Source organism: Tiliqua scincoides, chromosome 16, assembly GCF_035046505.1.
Source record: "Tiliqua scincoides isolate rTilSci1 chromosome 16, rTilSci1.hap2, whole genome shotgun sequence".
NCBI lineage: Eukaryota > Metazoa > Chordata > Lepidosauria > Squamata > Scincidae > Tiliqua > Tiliqua scincoides.
Window position 1 is genome coordinate 2,003,010 of NC_089836.1, and position 26,162 is coordinate 2,029,171.

At 48.7% G+C, this 26,162-nt stretch overlaps 1 protein-coding gene across 1 annotated transcript in view; it reads right to left on the reverse strand.

The window, feature by feature from the left end:
* Window positions 1-26,162, reverse strand: part of CACNA1B (calcium voltage-gated channel subunit alpha1 B) — a 198,956-nt gene that overhangs the window by 80,006 nt on the left and 92,788 nt on the right. The window contains exons 15-19 of the mRNA XM_066610860.1: window positions 25,681-25,798; window positions 21,729-21,796; window positions 17,517-17,623; window positions 13,145-13,207; window positions 753-1,559 (exon numbers count right to left, since the gene is read on the reverse strand). Coding sequence (XP_066466957.1) covers window positions 753-1,559; window positions 13,145-13,207; window positions 17,517-17,623; window positions 21,729-21,796; window positions 25,681-25,798 — 1,163 coding nt within the window. The remainder of the gene's footprint in view (window positions 1-752; window positions 1,560-13,144; window positions 13,208-17,516; window positions 17,624-21,728; window positions 21,797-25,680; window positions 25,799-26,162) is intronic.

Below are 26,162 nucleotides of genomic sequence, written 5' to 3' on the forward strand. Positions count from 1 at the left end.
TCCTAAACAAATTCCCTTTTTTCAGAGTTAAGCAGGACCAAGCCGACACCTCTGTGGTGGGGGCAGTTCCTGAATTACTCCCAAATGCAACAAGGATAGGGTGGGAGGGTCCATTGCAGAAATGATCAGCAGTGGAAGAAATGATCATACATGGAAGCACTGGCCACCTCTGTTAAAAAGTTGGTCAGTCCAAAGAAAATTGGGAACATATGAAGTTGGTTTCTACTGAGTCAGACCACTGGTCCATCTCAGTCAGTACTACCAACCCTGACCAGCTGCCACTCACATGCAATGGCCTCTTCCTAGTCCATTGCCAGGGATTGATCCTGGGAGCTTCTGGGTAGAAATGACCTCTCTTGAACTCAGTGGGTCGCTCAAGTTGGGAAGGGCTGTACCACCTGCTCTGCCTCCAGAAGGCCTCACATTTGAAGGCATCCCCCTCTTTTCTCCCACAGGAGGGAACACTAATTCATGCAATGAGATTGGTAGGCATTATTTTTGAAGAGGCATTCTCTCTTAGAAGAGGTATTCCCTAGTCTGCCTTGTGTGCTGCTAGTATGGCTGGGAAAGATCCCCGCTCTCCCACTGATAGCAGGGAGAGCTCCTGCCGGGCAGTGAATGAGATGGACCAATGACCGGAGTCAGTCAAAGCTAATGATGTTAAACCTGGACTAGGCATCGTAAGCGGCTGACCCAACACCTTGTTTAGCCACACCCACTGCATGATCAAAACAGCCTTGGGCTAGACTTGCCTCAGCTGGTGGTTCCTCAGCTCTTTCTCGCCATTCTCCTTGTCCACCGACTCATATGTTGAGAGGGCCTTGTGCCGCATCCTGTGCCGTCTGTGGGGCTCTTCCCCACCCTCACCTTTGGAGCCCAGGTCACCTTCCCTGTTCCCAGGCCTGGATCCTCCCCGGTGACGTGAACGTCGCTCAGTCTTGGCACCGTTGATGGCTCCATTGCTCTCCTTAGCTTGCCGCTCGGCCGAATGCCGATGACTACGGTGGCGCCTGTGCTCCCTCTCTGCCCCCTCCTCCACTGACCCACGGCGGTGATGCCGCCGGCCTCCCTCCTGGCTTTTGTTGCGCTCACTTCTCCCTTCCTTGCCACCGCCCTCCCCTTCTTTGCTGTGGCTCCTGTGCAGCCAATGGCGGTCCTCCTTGTGATTTGTGCCAGACTCCCCGTTCTCAGCCTTGGGCGCATGGCTCTGCTCCTGTTCTGCCACTTTGTCTTTGTCTCGATGCCGGTGGTGCTTCCGTGTACCCTCCGTGCACTCTGCTAATGGGACCTTGGCTTGCTCTGTCGCCTCCTGAGCTTCATCAGGACTTGGCTTATTGACGTGGTTGTTGCAGCCTTCGGTCCTCGGCTCAACCACCAGTGGCCGATCTAAGTGGGTCTTCATATCTGGCCGGATGTGGAGGTTGGTGGCGTAGCGCACCCTGCCCTCTGGATCCAGTTCATTGTACAGTGCTTCGCAGCTGGTCCGGAAGTTGTGGATTCGAATCTGGCTGGTTCTCTGCTCCCACACGGATTTTGACTTGGAGGCATTCTGCTGTTTGCTACAGAAGAGAGGGCAAGTGAGGGAAGGGGAAACAGAAGATGGGTAAGAGAGGGAAGCAGTGTGGAGAGGGGGCACCATCTAATTTGCCCAGCCAACAGCATGCCAACAGTTTCGGCTGAGACTGCAAAGGCAAGCCAGGACAGACACTAGGGTGATGACAGAGCGTCTCATAGAAAAGCAAGTAAGGCCAGTGGGGAAATCATCATGTTCATTTGCCTCTTTTGCTAGTGTGCTTAAGAACATCAGAACATTAGAAGACCCCTGCTGGGTCAGGCCAAAGGCCCATCTAGTCCAGCTTCCTGTATCTCACAGTGGCGCACCAGATGCCTCAGGGAGCACACAAGGCAACAAGAGACCTGCATCCTGTTGCCACTTTCTTACATCTGATATTCAGAGACAGCCTACTTCTAGAACCAGAAGGTTGTGAATACCCACCATGGCTATTCCTGTGGTGTAACCACATCACATGGCTAACCTGTGATGGACTTTTCCTCCAACAATCTGTCCACTACCCTTTTCAAGGTCTCTTCCATTTCAAGCCCTGGTGCCATCACCACATCCTGTGGTCAGGAGTCCCACAGATTAATTACACACTAGGTAAAGAAATCTTTACTTTTGTCTGTTCTCACTCTCCTGCCACTCAGTTTGGAGGGTCTGTGAAGTGGAGAGATACAAAGATGGAACCAACCAACCAAAGATGGAACCAACCAACCAAAGATGGAACCAACCAAGCTTTCCTAGCCTGGGGAAAAAAATTAGATAAGAATTTTAGAAACCTCCCTCGCTAAGGACACCAGTGCCCAGCATTCTGTTCCTCTGGATTAAACAATGAAACATTAATTAGATGCTGGAGCATTGCCCTTTTTTCCACGGCTGAGGGTGACCAGGCAAGCTCTTTGTGGGAAGAGTGTGACCGAAGTGTTATAAAAGATATATGTGGTGCCTCTAAGTCATTTAGTTAGACCACTCCAAGTCTAAGACCACTCCAAAGTTGCTACTACCTTTTCTTAAGGAAGTAAAAGTGGGGAGAGATATTTTAAGAGATTACAGGTCATGCCTCAGTTCCAGAACACTCAGTGGATAAAAAATCAGTGGATACCAAATCAGTGGGAAAATAGCTTTAAAGACCCACTTCCAGGTTTCTTTCTATTGTCACCCCAGAATGCCTTGGTATAAACCAGTGATTTTCAACCACTGTGCCATGGCACACTGGTGTTCCATGAAGGGTCTGCAGGTGTGCAGTTTGGGGGGAGACTGGGGGAGATTCATATATGAGTAGGGCCTTTGGGGGATGTGAGCCCCCGGCCAGCAGTGTGGTGTGCCTTGTCCATTGTCCAAGAACTAATGGTGTGCCTTGACAATTTTAGACCCTTCTCTGTGTGCCCTTAGAATGAAAAAGGTTGAAATCACTGGTATAGACACTATATTGCATTCAGCCCCTAGATGGGGGAATAATGGAATCTAATGGAATAATTTCATAATTTCCATTAGATTCCCGTACTCACCCTAGCTAGTGACTGAATGTAGTATAGCGTCTGTACCAGGGGTCTCCAAACCATAGACCAGGGGCCAGATGCAGCCCGCAGAAAGCCTCTATCTGTCCTGCAGCCAGCCTCTGATCCCCAGAGAGGTCTGGCCCAATTGACCAAACACAACCAGGGTAGTGCTTGTGGGGTGGGGAAATGGGGATCCTTTTAAGTGTGGGCTTTATTTCTTGGGCTGTATTAGTGCTTGGAGAAGTCCTGGACATTTGAACCCATTCATTTATTCATTCATCTAAGTTCCATCTCTAATGTATTCATTTAAATTTTTTTTTCCCCAACTCGACACTGTGCCAGATATTTGATATGGCCATTCAACCAAAAAGTTTAGAGACCCCTAGTCTATACTGATACATTCTGGGGCGACAATGGAGGAGCAAGGAACAAGAAGTGGGTCTTTAAAGCTGTCTTTAACCCCGAGGAGCTTGCAACTTGTGAAATTTATCAGAGTGAAGGTAGGAAATTGGATTTTGGTGCTTTTTTTTTCTTGTTACAAGGTATTTAAAGGTGGACCCTGATATCAGTGGGAGTCAAATCAGTGGATAAAGAGGCACAGCCTGTAGTAGGTGGCTTATGGTCAATACTCTCTCTCTCTCTCTCTCTCTCTCTCTCTCACACACACACACACACACACACACACAGAAGAATCCAGGACGACACACAGAAGCTACTATGGATTGTCAGAACTGAAACATTGGGGAGTTCAAAGCCTTTCTGATCACCTGATTGTCCATCTCTGAGTTCTGCAAAAAGTTCTGATGGACAAGAAGAAACCCCTTACCTATGAGTCAATCTTCCCTATTTAGGGACTGCAAACAAACAAACCCAGGCTTGTGTGCATGTCTGTGTACCGGTATTTTAGCAAGTCACCCGGTGGCCAGTTTAGGGACATGGGCAGTTGGCCTGCAATTGGATTCTGCAGCTGACTTCAGGGCGCTTTTTGGTGTCCAGAGTGCCACACAGAAAATCTCGCCTGATCTCTCAGGTGGCAACAGGCCAACAGATCACACTAAGACCTCAAGGATCAACATCCACAGATGCCAAAGGGTCTGGAATAACAGGGTCAAAGATGTGGAGGGAACCTTGAAGATCATCAACCCTCTGCTCAGTACAGGAAATGGAGAGATTTAGAGCAGCCAGTGCTGGCCCAAGATCTTCTGGTGACTGAGGCAGGAAACCCACTGCCACTCTTCTCCTTCCCTTGCACCAAAGGTCACTCCTCCTCCCCCCACATTTGCTGGATCTGAAAACAGAAAAATGAAACACCAGTGTGGAGGAGAGGAGAATTGTGGGGCGGGGGGGGGGAAGATAGCATTTCCTAGGAGATGTTCCAGACCACCATTTCTCCACTTGCTCTTCTATTTATCTGAATGTATCCCAAACAGACAGTTACCAGCCTCTGCATCATGGGCTGCACTCACACACCTCCTCTCCCACATGAAAGTTAAAAGGGGGGGGGGAATATCCCTTGTCAGATCATGCCCACGATGTCACATCACATGCATCATCTAAAACAGAAGGTAGTCTTGCCTCTCTGGAAGCACTGTTTTTCACCCTATGCAAATTTATGAAGATGCAACCACAGCATTAATTAATCTTAAGCCCCATCAAACACAGTGGGCCTTACTTCTGAGTAAACACACTGAGATTTAGCTGTAAAAGTCTTACAGCTGATGAACTGCAGGTCAAAACAGATATTCTTTTAAAGGAAACGGGATCCTGCACTATGTGTTTCATTTTGTAAATACAGGTCCAGCCTTTTGATAAGCACCTTCAGGACCCACAGATTAAATCACTTCAGGTCCTGAACCTGTGGTGGAGGGCTGGACCTGAGCTCCTGGACATGACTAGCAGTGGCCTCTGTGGGCCTCACAAAGGCCTCCAAAGGTGCCTGAAAGGCACCTCTGGTTTTTGTAAGAACTGGAAGTGCCTTTTTGGGCCCTCTGGAAGTCTTTCTGAGGCCCACACAGAAGTAGACCATCTACAGCTGCTCATTCAGTGAGAGTCCCCCTCCCTCCCAAGTAACAACAGAGCTATGCCTGCAAAGCGTGATCGCTCCCCTGCCTCCTCTCTCTCCCTGGGCTGTTGCCCCTTTAAAAAGCCAGCCATGGGAAAAACGGGGCTACTGCGTGTGTGTGTGTGTGTGTGTGTGTGTGTGTGTAAGAGCCGGTTCAGAAGCGATGACACGGAGGAGAGTCACAAGCAGCAGCTGGGAGGCTTACTAGGATGACCTGATCCTTGGCAGCCCTACTCAGAAGTAGTCCCACTGTAGCTGTCAATCAATGAGGGTTGCTCCTCCTCCTGCCCTCCCTCAGCCAATGGAAATATTAGAATGCCCATCCTTTGTTTAATGAACATCTGTTCCTTCCTTCCTAACAGGGAAAAGAGAGCCCAGTCCTGCCTCCCCGCTCCTGATCGCATTAAGCCTTTCCTGCTTCCTGGCTGGAACTCCCTGCTGCTGGCCCCACAAGGTGTTCCATGTGGCAAAAACAGTGAGCAGGCACCCCCGAACACATGCAGACTCGAGTCAGCACGTGTGGGGATGAATGCCATGTCAGCGGGGCGCTGACTAGAGTCTTTTTCAAAGTCTTCCACACGTGCAACTCACAAGTCACACCCAAAATCACGCATTTTCATGAGGAGTCCCAGTCACTGACTCGAGTTCCCAACATTGCTCTTCTCACTTAGGAATTCATTAGCTGCAAATGACAGAAGAGAAAATATTCAAACCTTGATCATATTTTCAAGTTTTTGAAGAACCCAATGATCATGCAGAACCTTTCAGCAGAAGCAATGCTGCTGAAAGGGCATCTTGCATGATAATTGGGGTCTCCCAGCACCTCGGCAGCTTCTCCCTTTCTCACCCCTCTTGCTCCATACCTTTTCTCACCTTCTGAGCTGCCTTCCAACTCTCCTTCCCAATGAAGTGGTGCTGCTGAAAGGGAAAGCCCCATTTTCATGTAGACCGCCCTCTAAGCAGTGACACATCTGCAAAAACTGGTGTCACTTCATAGCTAAGAAGAGCCCCACTGGATCAGGCCAGAAGCACATCTAGTTCAGCTTCCTATATCCCATCAGATGCACACAAGACAACAAGACAAGTCTTGTTGACAAGACAAGATACCTACATCTTGTTGCTACCCCCCTTGCAGCTCCCTCTTGACCTTGTTGCCACCCTCTTGCATTCTAATTCAACTAATTCTAATTCAACTAATTCAACTAATTCTAATTCAAGCATGCAACTTCATGGCTTAGAGGCAACAAGAATGTAAAGAGGGAGCTCTTTACATTCTTGTTGCCTCTAAGCCATGAAGTTGCATATACAGCTGAGAGCGGTGCTAGGAGAGACCAATTATCACAGGGACTGCTTGAAACACTTTTGGGGATTGAATCTGGCCAATGGGCCTTATGTTTGATACCCCTCTGGTCTTTGATGGCCATCAATCTTGCTGGAGTGAATTCCATAGAGTAACAGTCCAATTCTACCCCCACCATGTTATAGCCACACCTGTGGAGTGCAGGTTGCATGCTCTGGTGTGCGCCATCAGAAGGCCAACCAGAGGTAAGTGAAAATATCAAGGGCAGGCCTTCTGGCAGCCTATGGGGTATCCTTGAACCTTGGCCAGCTAGGTAGGTGGCATATGGAGAGGAAGGGGGCAGGATGGGCTGGCAAATGGAGGACAGAATCTAGTGTGCACCTTTGATGCTGAGATCCACCTCTTCGAGCCCACTTCCTTCCCCAGAATATCCCCAACCCCAATTGTGGACCTCCTGCTATAGTCTATGGGGCAAATGCCCCAGGTGTGAGGCTGTAGCATAAGCCTCTCTGAGGCTCCCGAAGGGGTTGGAAACCGTTTATAGCATTGGGGAATCTCAGAAAGGAATCTCAGAAAGGAATCCCCTTGCAGCCTTGGGTCACATGCCCATGACCCACATGCCCATGACCATGAGCCTCAGGTGAGTGGGGGGGGGGTTGTGAATTTGGGTACAGGGGGTGGCTAGAGCCTGTGGGGGGGTTAACATTGCAGACCTTTGTCCCAGGGTGTGGGGCTGGGGATGTATAGCCACTGCCACACCTCTGGCCCTTGCACTAGTGGGCAGAAGCACACAACAGCATTCTGGCCGCCAAGGAGCTTTCACTGCTGGAGTGCATTTTCCGGCAATGTGAGGCCCTGGTGGGCTTGGTCTGTAATTCTCAAGATCTCACTGAGCCCTGATTTCCAGGCAAAGCAGCTGCCTTTGCAACAGTCAGTCCTTCCATTAAATTTAGGTTTCTCAACTCTTTAATTCACCTGCAGCTTGGTTGGCGCGCTGCAAAGCTCGAGCCTGGCTTCCCCCTCTGGACATCTACAGCACAGAAAGCCTCCACTCTGTGAACAACACCCAGCTTGCTGTTTTATGCCAGCATTTTGCATAAAGCATTAAGGCGACACATTATCCATTTAAAAAGCAATTAACACAGAGGTGCAAAGTGGCCTCCCTGAGAGCACAAATGGGAGCACAATGCTTTAGATATTAACAAGCCCATCAAACACACTTGGCGGCAAAAACTCCTTGAGGCTTATGAACCTGCTCTGGTCGAGCTGGTTGCACTGGGAGTGTTACTGCCTTGGCTCTTTTTTACCCCACAGTTCTTTCGAGTCTGTTGCTGGGGTTACATGAGATCCCGACTCTTTGACACCCACATCAGCTGAAGAGCAGATTCAGGGGTCTGGGGAGGAGGCAAAGAGGAGGTGGGAGGGAGGCATTCTGGGGTGTGGGGAGGGCAGGTAGAGGGTGGTCCTGGGGGTGAGCAGGCAGGCAGCAAGTGGGAAGTGGGGCTGGGACCCTGCTGTTACCTTGAGCAGTGGGGAGCAGCTCCAAGCCATTCTCCTCGGACTTGCGTCAACCCCTGATGTGGTACAGGTCCGAGGAGACCCTTTGGGGCTGTGGTGGCTTAACCGAGGGTTAGGGGAAGAGTTTCCCCTTGCCTCCGGCTGAGCCACAATCGGCCCAATCTTGTGCTGGATACAGCACAGGCCTCCTGTGCAAGACAGGATTGTGCTGTTAAGAATTTAAAAGCTTCTTAAATATTGTGGCTCACAAACATCTGAAGTTTATTGTATGTGGCTCTTATGTTGAGCAGGTTTGGCTACCCCATTTGAAAGTAACACAGAGAGCGGCTTCCTCGGGCAATGGAGACTTATGTGTGCAGAAGCTGCAGCACAAGGCTCTTTCACCCAGCAACCCACTAGGTTTGTGGACCAAGTGGTACAAAGTTCAAGGGCACGTGTTACAAGGCAGCAGGCACAGAACATCCAGTTGTGTTGTTTCAGCAGTGTGGAAAGGCGCCATCTGCTCGTCCCATGCCCTGGATTGAAAAAGGAAGACGAGGGAGAGGGGGAGTGTGAAAGAGAAGAGCATGATGCGCTGGGTCAGGGTCCAACATTCTAGGTCAGGGGTGCTCACACTTTTTTGGCTCGAGAGCTACTTTGAAACCCAGCAAGGCCCGGAGATCTACCAGGGGGGAAGGAAGCGTCTGACAGACACCCCCTTTAATATATGGAGCCCCTGCTGGAGTCTAGTCAGTTTCATCAGTTTTGTTGCTGCATGCCTTGAAGAGCAGCTAAAGTGTCAGTTTCAGGTTTAGTGTCAGCTAAATATGTCAGTTTTGTCTAGTCACTAGACGAAACTGACATATTAACAGTTTGGAGAGACAGGGCTCTGCAATCTACTCATTTTGCCTCGCGATCTACAAGTAGATCGCGATCCACCTATTGAGCACCCCTGTGCTAGGTCACCCCTTCTCTCCTTCACACATCTCCTCCTCCAGTTCTGGGAGTGGGAGTGCAAACAACAGTGCAAAATGCTTAGTATTTTTTGTTCACCTGCTTTCGAAAAGCTACTCCGGTGCCACCTTTATATATTATGTTCAAATAATGCATGAAATGAGCACCAGGAAGCTGGCAGGGGCAAGAGAGGCTTCCATGAATGCAGACCAGAGACCAGGTCCTCTCGATGCTGGGTGCAATTCCATCAACTGGGAGAGGCTGTTGCTCAGCAATAGAGCCTATTCAGTCCCATAAAAACATCAGAAGAGCCCCGTGGGATCATGCCAAAGGCCCATCTAGTCCAGCTTCCTGTATCTCACAGTGGCCCACCACATGACTCAGGGAGCACTCAACCCAGCAAGAGACCTGCATCCTGGGGCCCTCCCTTGCATCTGACAAGTCACCTCCTAAATCTTAACATTACTTAATTGCACACACTTTACTCACTAATACTCCAAGACAAAATGCACTGGTTCCATTGCGCCTCCTTTGCAAGCTCATTAAAAATCTCAGCAATGAGTATGGGAAGGGATGCATGAGACACAGTGGGTTGCTGTGGCCCAGTTACCAGAAGGCTCACCCCAGTTAGGACATCTCCTGCTCCAAGAGCAATGACAAAGCACATATAGGACAGAGATCAGAAAGGCAAAGTGGTCAATGGACAGCTGAACACTCTGCACAACCAAGGAGGAATCAGGATAGGAGAGTTACGTGGCATTCCTGCTCCTGAACAGGCAGGCAATCATGATTTTCAGAGCTGGGTTAAATGCTCACTAGAATTGCATGGCACAGCTCTTTCTGTACACTTCAGAATAAGGAGGCCTGGTGAATTGTGTACTTGAATTCTCTTCTGCAACAAAAACTCCCTGCACCAGGAAAGCCAGCATAACAGGGAGGGGCTGGGCTGAAGTGCTAGTTTTTTTATAGGCAGAGAGAGAGAAAAAATAAAATACTGGTTCCTCCTGTGTGACCAGTTCACCAAAGGCCTTCACCAGAACATGCCTTCAATAGGTGAAAACTGATGTTGCCATCATAGCTCACAGGACCATTTGCTGGAATTCTCCCCCCTCTTACAGATTTGCTACAGTCCATCACTGCAGCTCTGGCTCCCTTGGGTCCTAGCTTCTACCTGCTTCAAATGATGTGTACTGATTTCTGACCAGACAAGGCAGTTGCTCCACAGTAGGAAAGGATTCAGTCTTTCCTGTGCTATCCCTCGGGTAGTCCCACTACTAGGTCCACAGAGAGGAGCTTAGTGCATGAATTAAGAGAAGAATATCATCTAACCCCCACCCTATGTCAATTGCTGGAAAGAACAGGAAGCTCTACCATGTTCTTCTTGGGGAAAAAAATCAGACACAATGGGTGCAATCCTAACCCGCGCTGGAGCAGGCAAGCAGGCTTGTGCTGCATCCCACATGGGATAGCAGCGAGCAGCAGCTCAGCCACAGGCAAGTGGCTCAGCCACGGGCAGCCCATGGGTAAGGGCTCTGTGCCCCTATGGGTCTCCTCGGACCTGCGCCACCTCTGGAGGTGGTGCTCTGGAGGTGGCGCAAGTTCAAGGAGAGTGGAGCGGCTTCACTCGCCCTGGGGATGGGGGTTGGGATTCAGCATAACCACTAGGTCCCAGCCCCACCCCCGGCTCCCTGTGCGCCTGCCCCCAAGCCCGCACTCCCCCCATGCCTACCTTTGCCGGTTATGTTGGTGCACTGGAGCTGCAGCTGAGGCTTCTGCCTCGGTTCGTGCGTCAGCGCATATGAATGCACCGACGCAGTTCCCACCTAAGGAGGCGCAAACATGGACTGCGCCCAATGTTAGGACTGCGCCCAATGTTGTGCTTTAAGAAGTAGAATGAACAGCATTCCTGCCCCAGCACAACTGGAATTCAGTGCCAAGTCCAGCCCCAAAGCCCTCTTGGTGACTACAATAAGGCACACAAATGCCTCTATTTGCGTAAGTGTCAGGAGAAGGGCAAAGAACTTATGTGGAGTGACCCACCTTCCACCCCTGAAGGTTGAAGATCCTCCTCAGATTTTCTGAGTTATGAATTTCTCCATGTTAAGTTGTTCCCAGTGGCAATTCTTCAGGTCTTAGAAGCATGACCTCTGGTGGAAACATGGCCAGCCTGGGACATTCTGTTACCCAAGGTGGAGGATCCCACTGGAAAGCCCTTCCCACCAATGCTTACATGGTACTAACCGTTAAGGAGCTCTCAGGACCGGTCCAAATCCTCTGGCGCCTGAGATAGCATTTCAAATTATGCCCTCCAACATGGTAATGTGCCCACCTCAGCTCTTCCCACTCCTTAGATTGAAAAAGAAAAGAGGGATAGAACGGAAGGGGACCCATGAAGAAGATGAGTGATGGGCTAGAACAGTGTTTCTCAAACTGTGGGTTGGGACCCAGTAGGTGGCTTGTAAGTCAATTTCAGGTGGGTCCTCATTCATTTCAATGTGTATTTTAATATATTAAATTGTTTTCTAAAAAAGATCAGCAATTGCTTGGGAGGGTTTGGAGGATTCTTCTATCTAAAAAAATGAATTTTTAAACATTAAATATTGTAAAATATTAATTTACTTGATTTGATTTCATTTGGTTGTATGGGGGTATTAAAATTTTTCTTGTTTGATTATGTCACTTCCAGCCATGACATCACTTCCAGGTTAATGACATCACTTCCAGTGGGTCTCAAGAGATTGTCATTCTAAAGAGTGAGTTCCAGTGCTAAAATGTTTGAGAATCACTGTGCTAGAACATCTCCAATACCAGCTCACCATTCTCCGCTGCTTCAACTTCCTCTTCCATTCTGTCCGCCTCCTCATTTTCCAATTCAGAGAGTGGGAAGAGGGGAGTGGAGGCAGATGCCCAATGCCAATTTGTTGCCTGAGACAACAACCTCAGTTGGCCTCATGGATGGGCCTACTCTAGGAATGCACCTATGTGAACCCTATCAAATTTGCCCCAAAGCACCCCTTCAACCTTGCATAGCTCCTCTTCATTTCATTAGGGCTTGCACAGAAGAACAGCATGCTGACTCCTGCTATATGGTGCCTACTCTGCCACCTCTGCACCCACAGACCACTGCCTGAGGTCTTACCTCGCCTCCTGGTATATGCCTGAAGCTTCCTAAGGGCACTAGGGCTGTATGGACAATCTCCCATGGCCAGAAAGTGTTCTTGGCTACTAGAGCGGCTCTTCAATTTGGCCATTGAACTGCCCCAAGTGAAAGGTTTCCTGTCTTGTATGGCCATAATAGTTTTTACTGGGTTTTTGACACTGAAATGCCAAAAAAGGGAAATTTGAAATTAGCAACAGCTTCCCCAGGAGAAACAACTTAGGATCCCAATCCTACCCAATTTTCCAACACTGGTGCACCCACAGTGCAGCCCCGACGAGGTACGGGAACAAATGTTCCCATACCTTGAGGAGGCCTCTGTGACTGCCTCCCCACCACCGGATGGTACGGTTGCACCAGCATTGGAAAATTGGATAGGATTGGGCTCTTAGGGCCCAATCCTATCCAATTTTCTAGCACTGGTGCAGCACAATGCAGCCCTGAGGAAAGGGAACTAATGTTTCCATACCCTAAGGAGGCCTCGGTGACTGCTGCCCCACCACAAGATGCAGTGCATGCCCCATTTGCACAGTTGCACCAGTGTTGGAAAATTGGATAGGATTGGGCCCTCATTGTCTCAAAAAACCGACATGTCTATACATCCTGAATTTTAGCAGTTATGGCTCATTCCGACTCTTGTTCTCTGCCTTTATTCTCTGTTCTGGCTTCAACCCACAGCTCTGACCCTTAGATGAGTCTCCTGGCTGACCATAGGCTATGGCTCACCTCTGACACCATTTCTCACTGGAAACATCCACAGAAGGGAGGAAAGAAAATAGCCCACCAAACAAGCCACTTTGAATCTAGACAGGCCACAAAGCAAGAGCACGAGGGTCAAGAGGGGAGGGGGAGACTCAAGGAGAGCGCACGGCGCACATGCACACAAATGGAGGGAAAATAAAGGTTTAAAAATGGACAAACCAGCTCTCACAACTGAACTACTCGGAAGCAACTCACAAGCGTGACAGGGGAAGGCTCTGTTCCAACAACAATTCCACAATGAAGTGCGTGACTTGGGCAGAGGAGGAAGAAGAGGGTAAGGGAATCTACTTGTATATGTATATCAATCATTAAAAAAAATCAATTTACTAAATATTGTACACAGAGGGCAACTCACGGTGAATTTACGCTGGAGACTGACGAGCTGCGAGATACAGTACCTCGAGTTTGCTTTACAAAACTGCACATGCAAGAAACAAAAACAGAAACAAAAAGTGAGAAAAAAAAGGAAACAAGACCAAGAGAGGAGGAGGAGGAGGAAGGCTACAGAGACGTCCACAGGAGCCGCGGATGGGCTCCCTCCCTCTCAGGTGCAGGCCGGAACGTGCATCTCAAAAGGAGCCCAGGCAAGCTTCGGGGAGGAGGCAGCCACAGAGACACCATCTGCTAGTCGAGAGGGGAAAGAGGAATCAAACCGAAGTCCAAAAGGAAAAAAACTGGAAACTGTACAAAAAAGTCAACCATAGGAAGTTCTCTGGTTCAAGAGCCACGACCACAGAGACTGAGGCCCCTCCCCTAAAATCACCAAATGGCATTGCTGTCACAGGTCCTGGCAGGCCGAGTTCTGCCACAGCGAACTTGACACAGATCATCCCGTTCAGTCGGAACAGTTCTCCTCTCACTGCTGATGCTGGCTGTCGGTGTGTGGATCCCCTCTCAGCAGTATTCCTAGCCACTCTAGTGTCCAGGGCCACACATCCAGGGGTGCCAACCCCCACCTGGACATGCCACCCATCTGCACCCACTGCTCTGGAGGCGTTCTGAGGACTGGAGAGGCCACCTGTGGAAAACCGGAAGGGACTATTTTTGCCCTTAGAAGGCACTCTGAAGACCAGGGAAGCTGTGTGTAGCTTCCCTGGCTCTCAGGAAGCCTCTGGGGGAAGACTTCAGGGGCCAGCCCTCAGACCAGCACACCAATTTTATTAGCAGCCAACTGAGTGCTGTGGGGGAGAATGGATGGCGGTGCCACCCCCGAAACCTGGTGCCTGGGGCATTTGACTCCCTTGTCCCTCCTCAGGTATGCCACTGTCCCCTCCTACAAGGAGCTTTGCAGAAGAACACCCATTGCCATTCTCATGTCACATGGCCTTTGGGTCCCATAGTCCAGTCCAGACCCAGTTGTTCTTGGCTTGATACCTAACAGGGCCACCCTGCACAGGCTTGCTTGGAAAAAAGCTTCACTGTGTTCAACGGATCTTGCTCCCAAGGAAGCATGCCTGGGCCTGAAGTGGAACAGTACAGTCCTAGACAGGTCTACTCAGAAGTAAACGCCACTGAGTAGCATGCAGCTTCCTCTTGTAAGCATATACAGAATAGCAGTTTTGGGTAATGAACACAGCATAGCCTGGATGGCTTACTTGACCTGCTACTGCGAATCATGGTGGAGAGGGCCTGCTCTGAACCAAGGCACTGACTTGGCCAACTCCTTTTCCCCAAGACTGGATAAGGAAAAGCATTTCTGGCTGTTGACCATCCTCCTCTTACATGAGAAGTTAAGAGGAGCCCTGCTGAATCTGGCCAAATGACCATCTTTGTCCAGCTTCCTTTGTCCAGTGGTTACTAGCCACCTTTGGGCCATCCACAAGCAGGAAAGGCATAATGCCCTCTCACCATTGCTCCCTTGAAACTAGGACGCTGAAGTAGACTGCTCTTGAATCTGGAGGCGGCACAAAGCCATCAATGAATAGCAACCAGCTATCCTCCACCTGTCCTCCATGAATTTGTCCAGTCCTCTTTTAAGACTCCAAGCCAGTTGCCACCCCTGCCAACCTCCAAGGTAGACAATTGTGCTTTTCAACAACTAGTACTTACAGAAGCACAGAGTTGGAAGGTGACCCACAAGGTCATCTAGTCCAATCCCCTGCCTGTAGCAGGAAATTCTCCTATATAAACATATCCCCCTCTCAGCTTTCTCTTCTCCAGGTTAAAATATACCAAATTCCCCCACAATATCACAGGTGACACTTGCCCCACTGCCCCTGTAACTGCTGCTGAACTGCGTTGCTTGGTCTGACTCCACTGGAAGTAGAGACACCTAGAGTGGCAGTGCAACAGCGGGAAAGAGAGGTGGGTGTACAGCTGCAAAAGAGGTCTGGGTTTTGTGAAAGGAGGGAGCAGAGGTCAGCTCCTATTGTGCATCCACTCCTACATCCAGCTGCTATCTGCTGGCAGAAGTGGGACTCACAAAAGAGGAAACTTTGGTATTTTGCCAAACACAAACAAAACAACCAAAAGGTTGAAAAGCCTTGATCCTGTTGTTTCTCTAGATAGAGGCCAACAGTTGTACTTAGACATCTACCTCCCTATTGTTTACAGTCACTGCTGGCCAAAACACAGTATAGCAAGTGTTCCCAAAGTATGTATTGCTTGCTTCTCGCCAAGCCCAGATTGTGAAGCAAGTTCCCTGTAGAGGCCAGACTGGCTCATCCATGAGGCTGACTGAGTCTGCCCATCTCTGATCTCCCACCTCTGCTGTTTCTCCTTCTTCACCTCCTGCTCCCAGGATTTGAGAAACAGGAGGAGCGATATTTGGAGAACCCTTTGTTCCTCCTCACCTTCCGTAGCACCTAGCTCTGTTCCCCCCACCCCCCAAACCCAGTGCACCCCCAGCTCTGCAGAAAAGAACAGTATGTGTGACATGTGGGATGGAATGTGTGTAAAAACATACACATCTTTCTGATCTCAGCCCACAAACTGTTACAAGCAAGGAATGTGTGAAAGTGAACCAAAAGGTGACAAATCACATGACAAAAATGTATGGGCCAAACAGAAAACAACCACAAAAAGAATATCTCATAAATGTTTCTGTGAAATGCTACAAGAATAGGGACTGGGTCAGTGGGAGCAAAAACCAAGAAGGGGACAATGTGCGATTATTTTCTCCCCTCTGTTGCAGAAGGGGAAGGATCAACAGCTGAAATCTGCCTACACAAGGACACATCTTCTCCTGTGTTCCTTAGGTCTTCAAGGAAGGTCCTCCTCCAGGTCACAGAATCATAGAATTGGAAGGGACCTACAAGATCATCCAGTCCAACCCCCTGCCTTCTAAAGCAACTCCAGCTTGGAGATCCCCAGCAAGGGAGAATCCTCCTTGGCAAGCTAGCTGTGCCCCTAATGAACTGTCCTGACCATCAAGAGTGTCTTCCTGATTACCAGAAATGTCTTCCTGAGAATGTCTTCCTGAGAGACCAGAATAGTCTCTCTTGAAGTTTGCACCTATTGGATCAAGTTCTACTCTCAGAGGCTGCGGAGAAACAATTTGTTCCTTCTCCCATAGGACAGCCCTCCAGGTCTTTGAAGAGCACGATCCTCTCCCCTCTCAGCCTTCTCTTCTCCAGGCTAAACATACCAAGTTCTCCCCAACCTTTCCATGTAGGCCTGGTTCTCCATACCCTCTGCGGTCAGGTCAGTGTGGAATGGAGGGTCTTGACTTCTGGCAGCAGTCAAGATCTGATCCTGTCAATGCTCTGCCTCCCCTGCAGATCCATTCTGAAGTTGCAGTGCTGAAGGCATCACTGAGGGCACAGTAACTGTCAGCTGACCACCACAGGCCAATCCCGCCTCACCTTGTCCAATAAAGCCGGGAACTTAGAGGTGATCAGTCAGGCTGAACAAGTTCTCTCTATGAGCAGCAAGGGACAAAGACTCCTGGTGCATTGCTCAAAGGATCACCTGTCTGGGATTTGTCAAAGGCAAATAGGAGCCTGTCTGGGAGATGCTCCCCTGAGCAAAAGGTGCTCCCCATAGCAGCACCAAAGTTGGGTCACTACCCATCCCAGGAGACTGTCTCGCTCCCCTCCTTGCCTGGCTCCACCAAAGTTTCAGAACATGCTTATCTGAATAGCTTTAACTTTGCAGTGGGATCCTTCAACTTTGGGCAATCTGCTTTGCCCGGACAGCCTTTGCTTCTTACAAAGCACTTTTGGGAAGTTGCTGGAGTGTCTTTCTGTCTAGGAGAGGGGGGGTAAAGGGGGTAATTTGCTCCCGGGCCCAGGGTCAGAAAGGGGGCCCAGGAGGGGGCCCAGAAATTTCCTGGGATGTTACATTTTCCAATCTCACCCAGAATTATTGCCCGCATGGGATGCACATGGCTGCAAGTACTGCCCAAAGCCACATGCACCAAGCCAAAACCATGCATATGTTCCTTAACAGTGTCACATGGGGAGGAAGCTGGCCTGCTCCAGGAGCTCTTTGTCTTGTGGATCTGCTTGCCATGAAAGAGTGGATAGGAGCTCAGGGACACAGCTGTGGGGCTACAGCTGCTGCAGAAGTGATGCCTACCCACATTGCCCCCAGTCTGTTTCACCTCCTCCCTCTTTGGGAAGGGGCCCCCAAAGAAACTTTGTACCTCCTGATAAGATTCCTCTTGCAGGCCCTGTGTCTGAATACTTGCTAACAACTGCCTTGGAAAGGACAGTGGGAGGCAATCACTCTACTGCTGGCAGGTAAATAAAAGGGGATGTTTCCTAGAGAACAAAATAAGCCCTTACGCTGCTATAGAAATGTTTGCTGCCGACAGGGGACTAACATCGGCTACCTCCTTGGCCTTCTGCAGGGCGAGCTTCTGATTGTTGGCTTCCTCCATCTCCTCTTCATCCTGTTTTGGAAGACAGTGACATGGACAAGATTGGATACATGAACAACTGGATAGAGCAGGAGGACAGATACTGCTAAGGGACGTTCTTTTTCTTCTTGTACAACACCAGAACCACAGGTTGTCCACTAAAACAGGTGGGAGAGTCAAAACAGGTAAAAGGAAGTAGTTCTTGACACATCACATACTCTGTGGGACTCCTTGCCACAGGATGTGGTGATGGCATCTGGCCTAGATGCCTTTAAAAGGGGACAGATTGATGGAGGAAAAAGCCCAGCACAGGTAAGTCTTGATCACTGTATGCAACCTTTGGATTTTTGAGGAAGCCTATCTCTGAACACCAGTTGCAAGGGTGTGGCAACAGGAGACAGGGATCCTGTTGTCTGTGTGATCCGCCCCACACTAGCCCAGCACAGGCCGGCACTGGGCTAGCATGGGCAGGAGCCCGGCAGTGAGGCTAGCAAACATGCCTTATGGCATGTTTGCGACAGTGCTCAGCAGCACGGAGCCGTGCCACCAAGCACAGGATTGGGCTCTGAAACAACAACATGCTCTGAAGTTTGGCATGGTTCATTCATTTTATTTCCTTGCTTTTCAGAAAGAAAAATACTGCTCTGCTCACAGCGTTGGGAGCATTGCTTGGCCAGTCCATGCATCTCTTGGTACAGAGATGTGATTGCACAGTTGGCACAGTTGTGATTGCTGACTAATGATATCCTCTGGATGTCAGTCGTCAAGCTTAGATCCTGAGACTGAAGAAGCAGAGCCTGTCTGTTTGGTAGCAAATCTTTGTAGAGGTTCATCAAGGAGGAATCCAAGCCAGACTTAAATGAAAGACCCCCCCATTAAACAATTACACAAATTTCTCAGCTGCCAACTGCCGGCACATTTATCAATGTGCGGCTAGGCTACGGGCTGGCTCAGATATTCAGCATTCAACTTCAATGCATGTGCCATCCAACCCCGACTTGGAATCTATTGCAATCTATGCCCCCCCATCATGGGGACATCCTTCAAGATTCATAAGGAACTCTCTTACATTGAGTCTACCACCACTGCCTGGACTGCCAAGTTCTCAAGCAGAGCCATGCCTGGAGATATCAACAATCCCATACTGGAGAGCCCATTTCTATGCTGTCCTCCGCCAGCAGGACAAGCATGCACACTGTTGCAAACATGTCATAAGGCCCCTCAAGCCTGTTCTGCTGTTAGAAAGGCATGCACCGGCCTCCCGCCACCAGTTGGAAGTAAGTACCAGCCCAGCTAGGCATTCTGTAGGGTGGTGAGGGCAGGGGAGGGCAGAACTGGGGGAGGGAGTGTAATGTGGCAGGGGAAGGTGGGAGTAGGTGTATCAGGCCGGGGGGGGGGAGGAGACAGTGGAGGTGGCCTCTACCATGTCTTATCCCCTCTCGCAAGCCTGATACAGATCAGCTTGGCCTTTTGCTAGCTATTTCACTGGTGCAGATCCAAGTAGCCCCATTGAAGCTAAAGATTCCCTTACCACAGGGAGACCTCCAGCAGCCTCTGTTCCTGAGCTGGATACAGCAGAGGCTGCACCAGCTCCACTGTATCAGAACACAGGGATTTGGTTAGGTTTGGGCTCTGAATGTGGGACTGATGGCTAGCACTGGAAGGCCTGTCCCACCGCGTGAGTCTCCAGGCTAGACCCATCTGTTGGCACAGTTGTGATTGCTAACGACTAATGACATCCTCTGGACGTCAGTCATCAAGCTTAGATCCTGAGACTGAAGGAGCAGAGCCTGTCTGTTTGGTAGCAACATCAGGTTGCTGAAACAAAAGGGAGGCATCCTATGTATGCAGAAGGATATCGTCTTGGAAATGAGAGACAGAGTAGCTTACTGGCTTGGAAACTGAGCTGCAACCCAGCATTTCAGCAGTGAAGCAAATTCAGATATACTTGCAGTAGGCTGCTCTGCCTCAGTCCTCCCCATCTGGAACATGGGTCTAATTGTATTTCTCTTACAGTGGGTTGTTCTAAGGATGACAGCAAGAGAAGCATTGAGAAGAAAGAGGAGCAATTACCCCTGGGTAAAGAAATTAATTTTTTTGTGTGTTCTAAGTCCCCCAGCACTCAATTTTCATAGCCATCGCCTGGTTCTGGTGCTGTGTGAGAAGGAAAAGAACATCCCCCATCCACTTTATCCATCTTCTGCATAATCCTGCATTTCCAGAATTCGCTACGCAAAATGTGGTATTAACATAGTATTTTCCGAGCATGCAATGTGATTCACATGTAGCATGCTAGTCTCAGAACAAACCTGTATGGTAAGCAAGCATGTATATTGTATATGGTAAGCAAGAATGTATATTGCAGGTGGGGAAGACTAAGGCTGAAAGGGCATAAGGGCTGAAAAGGGCTGAAAGGGCTGAAAAGACATAAGGCCTCCTGGTGAGTTTGTAGTAGAGGTAAGATTTGAACCAATCCTGATTTAGAGTGCAGTCCCTTAATTCTGCACTAAGAAAACCACATTTGAAACCCTCTCCATTTCAGTGTTTCTCAAACTGTGGGTCAGGACCTACTAGGTGGGTCACAAGTCAATTTCAGATGTGTCCCCATTCATTTCAATATTTTATTTTTAATATATTCGACTTCATGCTCCCATGGTATGTGACTGCATTTGGGGAAATATTACAGACCTGTTTAACAAGCTACTACTTTTAACAATGACAGTAATGACTTAATCCTGGGTCAATGTGTTTAAAAAATTGTGTTTCTTTTTGTTAAAAAATTTTCCTGCTTGATGATGTCACTTCTGACAATGACATCACTTCCGGTGGGTCCTGACAAATTCTCATTCTAAAAAGTGGGTCCCGGTGCTAAATGTGTGAGAGCCACTGCTCTATTTGCTTATAGGACCTTATCTACAACTGAGGCAAGGAAGTGAGAGGGAGGACCTGCCTTTGCTGCTATCTTTTCTTGGGAGGGAGGGGAGAGAGCTTCCAGAAGTTGTGGGCTTCCAGATGTTGGCAACCTTCAGTCTTGAAAGATTATGGTATAATCCTACAGCACCCAGTATTCCCAAGTGGTCTCCCATCCAAGTACTAACAAAGCCTGACCCTGCTTAGCTTCCAAGATCAGATGAGATCGGGCATGCGCAGGGTCCATTTGCCACTCTGCTCCGATTGTTATATTGGACACCCAACTCACAACTCTGATTTTGAATCCTGATTAGCAATTGAAATGCAATTATCATTTTGAAATCATCCAAATCCCGAGCTTCAGGCCAATTTAGATTTGTGTGTGTGTGATCATGTTTACTCAGCAATAAACCCTGCCCTCTCTAGTTGTGCCATCTCATTGAAGCCCTTGATCTCTTGTTTCTCCAGTTCCTCCTTCACAAAGCTCTAGTGGATTGGGTTGAATTAAACGGGTTAATGGTTTGAATTAAACAGAGAGCATTTCAAACGGAGCTGTGCAATTTATCAGTGCTTTTGGTTTCATCCATATTTAATGGTGCTCCACCATAAACACTCACAAAGTTGCACACCAGTCTACAATTCTTCTGAAATATTCAAAAGGGAAAATTTAAAGGATTTTACCCAGAAATAGGGAGAGTGCCTCTTTCCACGCTCCAGGGACTCTCTCCTAGCCAGAGGCCAGAGGTTCCCACTGATCTTTCAGGCTCTTTTGGGCAAAAACTAAAATATATCCCCCTCCCCCAGAAAAAGGTATTGTGGGTTTTACAAGAAAGTAAAGAGATCTTCCTTTTTGACAGGAGGAAGAAAAATGACTCAATTGAAACAAGGCTGCCAAAGGGGTGGAGAGATGTTGCTGGAAGCCCAGGCCTGGAGCTCTGGATTCAGCCTGAAGGCAGTTATTCACCACTTGGCATGGGAGACGGACCCCTGCCAAGCTGAAAGCCAAGTGTTGAAGACTGGAAGGCACCTCTCCATCCCTCCCTGTGTAGCATCCCCCAGAGATGTCTTCACAGGCACAGCAAAATCCACTTAGGGGAGGTGAAGCAAGAGGCTGAGTACAGCTCAAAGGAATCTTTCAAATGAACTGGAGGAGCACTCAGGAATCTAGAAGGAAACCTTGGCCCAGCAGCTGCCCACCCTGCTGCTGCGGGCTCCGTGATCAACTCACCTTGGTCAGCTCCTGGGCGTTGGCAAGGTTGTCCACAGCGATGGCCAGAAAGACGTTCAGCAGGGTGTCTGTTTAAGTCGCTAAAGAGCATTGAAAAAGATTGCCGAACCCAGTGCGCTCAAGAGACTCTCCCGTGGCCTCCAGCCACCTCCCCCTGACTTCTGTCCCCACTCCTGACCTGCAACCAACAAAGGTGCTGAGGACAGGCTGCCAGATTCCAGCTAGAGTTGTGAATACAACCGGGCATCCTTCCTCTGGTGGCCTCTGGTGATGACACAAGTCACACTTCAAATTTTTCTCCAGAACAGTCAGGAGGTGAAGATGGGCAACAGGAATGGTTGCAGGATGCTCCACAGCTAGGGATAGCTCCATATTGCTCCTATTCTCCCTTTCCTTTACTGGCTTCAATATAAACTGCAGTCCCAAGGGCTAAATGGAAGAAAAATCAGAAGAGTGGAAGGGATGGAACCTGAAGGGGTTTGGGAACCTGGGTGCCACTACAAAGAAGGCCCCCTCGCACATCAAAGTCAACACAATTCTGCAGTGGTGGGATGTGTGAAAATTCCTCTTCATTGATCTCAGGGAGACAAGCAATTTCATATGGGGGGGGGAGGTTTGTGTTATTTTGGTCAAATTTTGACCATTTTGAGTTATTTGAGTTATTTTGGTCAAAATAGCCAGCACTTTGAATTGCACCTGAGATGTCCCCCTCTTTCTTTGCAAATCTTAGGAGGGAGAAGTGGAGGCAGCAGCTGAATGAAGGGGCTTTTTCATGTACTGCCTGAGATCTAGGGCTGTACAGGCCTAAATGAATGCATATGCATTCCCTAACCCTAACCCTAACCCTAACCCTAACCCTAAAGGACAGGAAGGGTCTTGCAGTTGTGACCTTGCAAACCCGAGCAGGGGAGGGCCCAGCCATTTCTGCTTCTCATCCTTCCTGTGTGCCTCGGCCCTCTTGGAAAAATTGAGGCTATTCTTTATCTCACTGGCAGTTCTAAGTAAGTATTGATCTGAAAAGCAGTGACTCTTCTTGCCAGCTGGATAGCAACATAGGACTCCAAGGGCCAAAGGCACTTACCATCAACTGACCCATGGTTTGGCCCATCTGAGTTTAAATTTCAATAATAGCCACAAGTTGGAGTAAAAGGATCTAATCAAGACTGGGGCAGCAATGCACAGGGAGAGGAAATTTCACCCCATCTCCTTACCCCATGGTCCAGACAAAAATGACTTTCCCAAAGCTTCTGTTAACCCCAGAAGGGAAGCTCTCAAACATTCTGATGAAGACTGATTTTTTTGGGGGTGGGGGTCATATGACTGCTGCATGGTGGAGTGTGGCATTTTCAGAATGAGCTTCTGTTAATAACACCACACAGCACACTGCAGCCCTCCGAGGAACCTGCATGAGCCTTTTAATCGGCCGTAGAAACCCTGTCTTGCCTATAACTGAAATGCGTTGGCAGTCCCTAGAGACAAGGCCTTTTTGGTAGTGGCTCCATAGTTCTGGAGATATGCCCCCCAGAAAAGACATTAGGCTCCCTCCCCTATTGTCTTTAAAGCTGAAAGCATAAGAACATAAGAACAGCCCCACTGGATCAGGCCAAAGGCCCATCTAGTCCAGCTTCCTGTATCTCACAGTGACCCACCAAATGCCCCAGGGAGCACACCAGCAGTTTTCAGGAAGGTTTTTTTTAAATCAGGTCAGATTCCAACATGTTTTTCTGTGGATTTTATTTGTGTTTCAAAGTATCTGGTGGCTGGTTTTCTATTTATTTTACCCCACCTTTCCAGGTCAAAAACCTCTTGAGAAACCCTCCCCCCCCCACATGTCATTTCGTCCCTGCAGCAGTTTCCTCCACAAAAGTCCCTGAAAATTGGAGAATAGCACTTTGTGTGGGCTCTTTTATCAATGCGCTGGGTGCCCCACAGAGCTTTCCAGCCTGCTGATGCCACGCACGACTGCATCAGGAACAGATCAGATTGCAGTGATGGGAAGTGACGGCTGGAGGGGAGGGATGGGGGGAAGATTGAACAAGATTCCTCATCTCACCCCATTTGCCCTCCCCTTGGAGACGTTACATGATCAATACCAGACACTCAAATGGAAAAGGATGTTTCAGAACTGCAATGAGACCGGAGGAAGATGGCAAAGAATTCACTCTTAAAAGCACCCCCCTGTGAGGATCATCTTTGAAGGGATTTGACATCATCCAGAGCTGGGCACAGCAGGCCCAGGGAAGTTCATCTCCAACAATCTGGTGAGGAGATGACTGATTGGCTCCAGGTGTTTAAGGAGAATAATGACTATTATTATAGCTTAGCCTCCCCCCCCTTTGTGGCTGAGTTGTAATTTACTCCTAACCAGGAGTAAATATTCTGTTGCTTGGAGGCTTACTCAATCAGGAAGAGCTTTTGGAGGAGAGCCAGTGAAGCAATGACAACAGCACCAGCCTAACTTTGGGACCCTCATACAACACTCCCATTGAGTGTCAGTTTCTCAGTGGACTTGTTCCTCTTTGCATGCTCTGTGAAATTCATCCCATTCTGAAGTCTACTGTGTTTGTAATAGCCTTGAAAGAGAGCTGAATTAGGCAGATTCAGTGTGATCTGATCAGGGGTGTCCAAACTTTTTGGCAGGAGGGCCACATCATCTCTCTGACACTGTGTCGGGGGCTGGGAATTAATTTATATTTCAAAATTGAATAAATTTACATACATGAATATATTAGAGATGGAACTTATAAGAACGAATGAAGGTCTTGCAATAGCTCCAGGCCTATAAAAGGTCAGTTTTTCTTTCACTACCGCTGCTACATCACAGACATGAAACAGCAAGCAGTGGACGGAACTCTCGTCCTGCAGGTCACTTGAGAGGTCAAATAGGCCACCACAGGCACCAGCAAATCTCTTGAGAGCCAGAGGCTCATTGGAGACCAGGGGCTCCTCACAGGCTGGATTGGGAGGGGAAGGGGGCTTGATGGAGACCTATAAAATGATGTATGGGATGAATAGAAGGAAGATCTTTTCCCTCTCACACAACACTAGAACCAGGGACGTCCAAAAAAATTGACTGGCGGGAGAGTCAGAATAGATGAAAGGAAATATTTATTTATCTAGCGTGTGATAAAACTCTGGAACTCCTTGCCATAGGATGTGGTGATGGCACCTGGATACCTAGACACCTTCAAAAGGGAATTGGACTGATTGATGGAGGAAACAAGCCATGATGACTAGATGCAAACCTCCGAATTTAAGGTTGCATCTCTTAGAAAGTCAGGTGCAAGGGATAGGCATCAGGATGCAGGGATGCCCTGAGGCATCTAGCGGGCCACTGTGGGAAGCTGGGCTAGTTGGGCCTCTGGCCTGATCCAGCGGGGCTTTTCTTATATTCATATGAGATAAGAATGGCTATTTCCCCACTTTCAGAATAGTAAGTCCAGCAGTGTATTCAGTCTCCAGGACTAGCTGGGGTCCTGGGGGCCCCTTGTCAGTCAGAGGACAGTAGGAGAAGTTAAACAGTGGAAATTTCCATTAATGCTAGAGGTGGTTTTTAGTTGATACACTAGGGAACAGGTTAATCTCCCATATACAGCATCACAACTTGATCCAAATGATAAGCGCACACACGCACACACACCCTTTACAACTGTTTTCAACCAAATAAGTCAAAACCATAGATCTCCCATGTCACATAAGTTTCTTATGCACAGTGCAATCCTAGGTACATCTACTCAGACGTAAGCCCCACTGAGTTTAATGGAAACTTTTCTTATTAAAGTTTCAACAGGCTTAATTTTTCCCCTTTCTTCTTCAAAGAAGCATCCATATTTCATCCCCTAGCCAACGGCTTTCCAGTGAGGTTCACCAGCTGCCCTTTATCAGGTTGCTGAGAATTCTGGGCAAGCATTTCCTCACAAACAAATTGGCAAATTCAGTTGGTCAAGGATACAGTTGCCGAACAGCGTCAAGACAATGAAGTAGATGGACGAGAACATTCCCGAGTGGACGCCCCCTTGGGACTCAATCCCCTGGTACATCACAGCGTTCCAGTCTTCCCCAGTCAGAATCTGTAACATTAATTAACAAAATTGTTTTCATGAGATGCAATGAGAGGCCATGAAACCCCATCCCAGGCACAAAGAGAAGCAAAGCTCCAAGCTAGAGACTGTAAGACACAGGTAGTGGGGTGGTGCTCTCATGACAAAGCTTCCCGCTGAAGGGGGCTCCCCAAGCCAGCTCCCTTATGTTCTTTCAGAGCTTGGTGAAGATGTTTTTGGTGGTAATGGCTTGGGAGGGGCAGAAGAGATATAACTAGGGCAGACCCTTAGGGGCATGTTCTCCAAGTGCAGTGCCCCCTCCTCTGGGGAAAACGTAAAAGTGACATCATGTGCTGTTACAATGTGCCCTGGATGCCAGGACTTCTAGTTATGC